The 4,489-nt window shown below is 43.2% G+C and overlaps 1 protein-coding gene across 7 annotated transcripts in view; it reads right to left on the bottom strand.

Moving 5' to 3' along the window:
* Window positions 1–2,099, bottom strand: part of Ankrd62l (ankyrin repeat domain 62 like) — an 87,857-nt gene extending 85,758 nt beyond the window's left edge. For all 7 annotated transcript variants that reach the window (XM_017590207.3, XM_017590211.3, XM_017590208.3 and 4 more), the window contains exon 1: window positions 1,701–2,099. In XM_017590207.3, the coding sequence (XP_017445696.1) occupies window positions 1,701–1,945 (245 nt within the window). In that variant the 5' untranslated portion in view covers window positions 1,946–2,099. The remainder of the gene's footprint in view (window positions 1–1,700) is intronic.
* Window positions 2,100–4,489: the final 2,390 nt, after the last annotated feature.

Genomic DNA, 4,489 nt, shown 5'->3' with positions numbered 1-4,489 from the left:
TTACTAGTGTCCTCAGTTTTCAAAAGAGCAACTTGAAGGAAAGAGAAGGCAGAAGTGGAGATTTGAAACTTCCGTTTTCCCATCTCCCATTTTGTGGCCTTAGCAGGGAAACATGAAGGCTCTCGGGATGCAAGTATCCTGAGAGATGGACTACGTGAACTGCCCATTAGCCATTTGGGACACTTTTAGTGAATGAATGTATGAAAGAATGAAATAAATACAGATGAGGAGGTCAGTATTTTTATGAAGTGAAGTGAAACGTCTGTTGTGGTGAAAACCAGTTTCTGTTGTTACCTTTTGTTTCCATAAGGATGAAACTAGAGTGGAATTATTAACCTAGAGTTGCTTGTATATATTCAATAAATCTTTATATAAGAGATACACACAGGGCTGGAGAGACGGCTCAGCGGTTAAGAGCACTGACTGCTCTTCCAGAGGTCCTGAGTTCAATTCCCAGCAACCACATGGTGGCTCATAACCATCAGTAATGGGATCTGATGCCCTCTTCTGGTGTGTCTGGAGACAGCAACACTGTACCCACACACATGAAATACCCCCCCCCCCTTTTAAAAGAGAGATACACACATATAGAGCAATGGGAATCTCCATAAACCCCACAAACATATTCCCCTTGCTTTGAAAGGCATTAAGTGTCAGTGGAAATAGCAATTTAAGCACACTGACACAAAAGCTCTAACAGAACTGAGAGATGTTGTTGTCTGAGCAGGGCTCACGCTTACATTCTTCCCAAGGATTGCTGTAATGCTAAGTGTTTCCTAAAACTTTACTTCATGCTCATTTTAGGAGTCAAGATAAGTAGGAAAGAACAAGTGTGTGGGTGACTTCTTTCAGACCGAACTGTACACTAGTTCCTAGAACAAGACTCTGTAAAAGCCAAAATGCCGAATTAATATAGGCTTTTCTCCTGGTCTATAAAACTAAGCTGTGAGCGAGCAGGAGAGCTGACTGACCCGAGAACGGGAGCTACAGCTAAGTAATGAAAACTACAAGTTGCGTCTTGTACATTTCAAATGCCCGAAAATAATTTGTATAACAAGTTGTCCCTGCTTTGGCTGGTACAAGGGCAGGTGTTTGCGTGCCTGTTGTGTGTTTGTGTGACCTTCCAAAGTGACGTTATTCTTACTTCATGCCCAAATACATCTTTTGTGGCAGCCTCCATCCTTCGCTGAAGCCCCCATCTCTCTGTCCTATGCCAGCACTGAGGTTAACGTGTAAAACGTGTTCTGTGAGTTATTTTTAAACACGTGGCACTTTAAATGTCGAGAAAACAAATTGTATGTATGCTCATTATTTCCCAAAGATATTTCAAATATGGTAGAGTACATAAAAATCTAGTCTTATCAGGTCACTAAACATTTTTCCTATGTCCATACAGCGTTCACTAGACATTTTTCCTATGTCCGTAAAGCATTGTAGACTCTCGAATCTGTACTTTACTAGATATAAATCAAGAGCTTGGAGTAGAGTGTTTTTGCTAGCACAGCAAGGCCCTGGGTGTTACCCACGGCATAAATAAGTATGAACAATAAGAGTTAAATGTTTTCCTTGGCTTGAAAACGTTCTCTATAAAATGAAGCTATATTTTCCACTTGAGACATAAGTAGTGTTTTGTGTCTGGAGGCTTTTTTCCACACAAGCCCCGCCTCCTCCACAGCCTCCCTGCCCCAGGGCCCTGCCACCTTTTTTTCTTGTCTTTGTCATTCACGCAGTGTTTCCCGAGCAGGAGCTGCTGCACTCTAGCTGCATCTCCGTCACGCGCGGCCTTATGGATCTTTCTCAGATCCTTGTCTTTGAGGTGGTACTTGGGCGAGAGGAGGATATTGGCACTCTCAAACCCAGTGCCCAAGGAGTGCCGCTGCTGGTCGAGCAAGGATTGCAAGAGCCACCGACTCTTCTTGGAAGACAAGCCAGCCACTCTGGACATGGCAGAGGCTGTTGGCCCCAGAGGCCCATTCACTCTGTCTTTAGTGTCCCACCCTAGACCTGATCCTCAACAATATGATCGATTGATCGACGATTGTTACTGGAGAAGCCAACAGCCAGAGCACGCGCAGCTGCTACCCAATCCCAACTGAGAAGCTCTGTGGTTTGGGATTGGGTAAAGATTAGCGGTTGCCTAGCAACTCTGTAAACACACCCGCTCTGGTGCTCAGCTGTCAACGCCTAGTGGCCAAGAGTGCTCAGTGAGCTGAGTGCAGCTCACGATCTGTCAAAACCTTACTTTGCTTTCAAATATTTTGACTTCGTTGAACAAATGAATTTGAATTACAAATCCAACTCCCCGTAATATCTCTGGAGAGTCAGACTGAAAGTCGAAATACCATTAGAGTGTCGTCCAAGCTTAGTCACCCCCAAATCTTCAACACCCAGAGAGTTCAAGAGACCCCTTACCTCCATAGATGACCATGTCCTGAAAATACTGTCATTGGCGGGGTCGTGTAACATACTGCTTGCATGCCACTAAATCAGAGATGTTCAGAGGTCTTGACTTAAGAGGCATGGCTTTTGGAAAACAGTTTATAAAGACATCCCAAGCTGTCACCTAAGCTGTGGTTGTCGGTGGCCACCTGGCATGGCTCGGACAGTGTGCTGACCACAGAAGCACATGGATAAGAGAACTGGTCAGAATCTGCACAGACAAGGGTGACAACTTGGGCTGCTGGAACTGCAGACAGGGCCTGGAGGAAGCCACCTCACATCAGTCCAGAGAGCAGGGCTCGATGCCAGAAAGACAGAAGCCTTGGAATACTGTCATGGAGATGGGGCTAGCATCTTGACACAAGGGGGGCCGGGCTAGGCCTCATTAATTTGAAATGCAAAGGACAGATATTTAGATTTAGATGTTTAGAATATTTACATTATTCTGGTTTGGGTAATTAGCAATAAAACCTTCTTAAACATTTGCATATATGTGAACATCGATTTGTTTCTCTGGGGTTAAAATTTAAGATTGGAGCTACTGAAATAAAAATGTATATATATTTTTCTTTTCTTTTCTTCTTTTTCTTTTTTTAATTTTTTATTAGATATATTTCTTTGCTTACATTTCAAAGGTTATTCCCCTTCCCGGTTTCCTGTCCATAAGCCCCCATTCCCTCCCCTCTCCCTCGCACATTCGGGTATTCCCCCTATACGTCCCCCTTACTGCCCCCTCCCCCATATTCTGCTGCACTGGGGGTCCAACCTTGGCAGGACCAAGGGCTTCCCCTTCCCCTGGTGCCCCAACATGGCTCTTCTCTGCTACATATGCAGTTGGAGCCCTGGGTCAGTCCATGTATAGTCTTTGGGTAGTGGTTTAGTCCCTGGAAGCTCTGTTTGGTTGGCATTGTTGCTTTTATGGGGTTGCAAGCTCCTTCAACTCTTTCAGTCCTTCCTCTGATTAACCCCAAGGGAGTACTGTTCTCAGTTCAGTGGTTTGCTGCTAGCATTGAACTCTGTATTGGACATGCTCTGGGTGAGTCTCTCAGGAGAGATCTATATCCGGTCCCTTTCAGCATGCATTTTTTAGCTTCATCAATCTTATCTAGTTTTGGTGGATATATATATATATATATATATATATATATATATATATATATATATATATATATGCTACATGTGGTTCAGGCTCTGAATGGCCATTCCTTCATTCCCTGCTCTAAACTTTGCTTCCATATCCCCTCCTATTGATATTTTTTCCCTTTTTAAGAAGGAGTGGGAGCATTCAAGTTTTGGTCATCCCTCTTCTTGAGCTTCCTGTGGTCTGTGCATCTTGGGTAATTCAAGCTTTTTGGCTAATATCCACTTATCAATGAGTGCATGCCAAGTATGTTTTTCTGTGATTGTGTAACCTTACTCAGGATGTTATTTTCCAGTTCCATCCATTTGCCTATGAATTTCATGAAGTCATTGTTTTTGATAGCTGAGTAGTAGTAGTCCATTGTGTAGATGTACCACATTTTTGAATCCATTCCTCTGTTGAAGGGCATCTGGGTTCTTTCTAGCTTCTGGCTATTATAAATAAGATTGCTGTGAACATAGTGGAGCATGTGACCTTGTTATGTGTTGGAGCATCCTTTGGGTACATGCCCAAGAGAGGTAAAGCTGGGTCCTCAGGTAGTACTATATCAATTTCTCTGAGTAACCTCCAGACTGATTTCCAGAGTGGTTGTATCAGTTTGCAATCCGATGAACAATGGAAGAGTGTTCCTCTTTCTCCACATCCTTGCCAGCATCTGCTGTCACCTAAGTTTTTTTATCTTAGTCATTCTGACTGGTGTGAGGTGGAATCTCAGGGTTGTTTTGATTTGCATTTCCCTGATGTCTAAGAATTTTGAACATTTCTTTAGGTGCTTTTTGACCATTCGATACTCCTCAGCTGAGAATGTTTTGTTTAGCTCTGTACCCTATTTCTTAAGAGGGTTATTTGGCTCTCTAGAGTCAAACTTCTTGAGATCTTTGTATATTTTGGATATTAGCCCTCTATCAG

The sequence above is a fragment of the Rattus norvegicus genome, chromosome 1 (assembly GCF_036323735.1).
Source record: "Rattus norvegicus strain BN/NHsdMcwi chromosome 1, GRCr8, whole genome shotgun sequence".
In the NCBI taxonomy this organism is placed as follows: domain Eukaryota; kingdom Metazoa; phylum Chordata; class Mammalia; order Rodentia; family Muridae; genus Rattus; species Rattus norvegicus.
The sequence above is the reverse complement of the archived record's forward strand: the minus strand, read 5'-3'. Positions and strand labels throughout refer to the sequence as shown.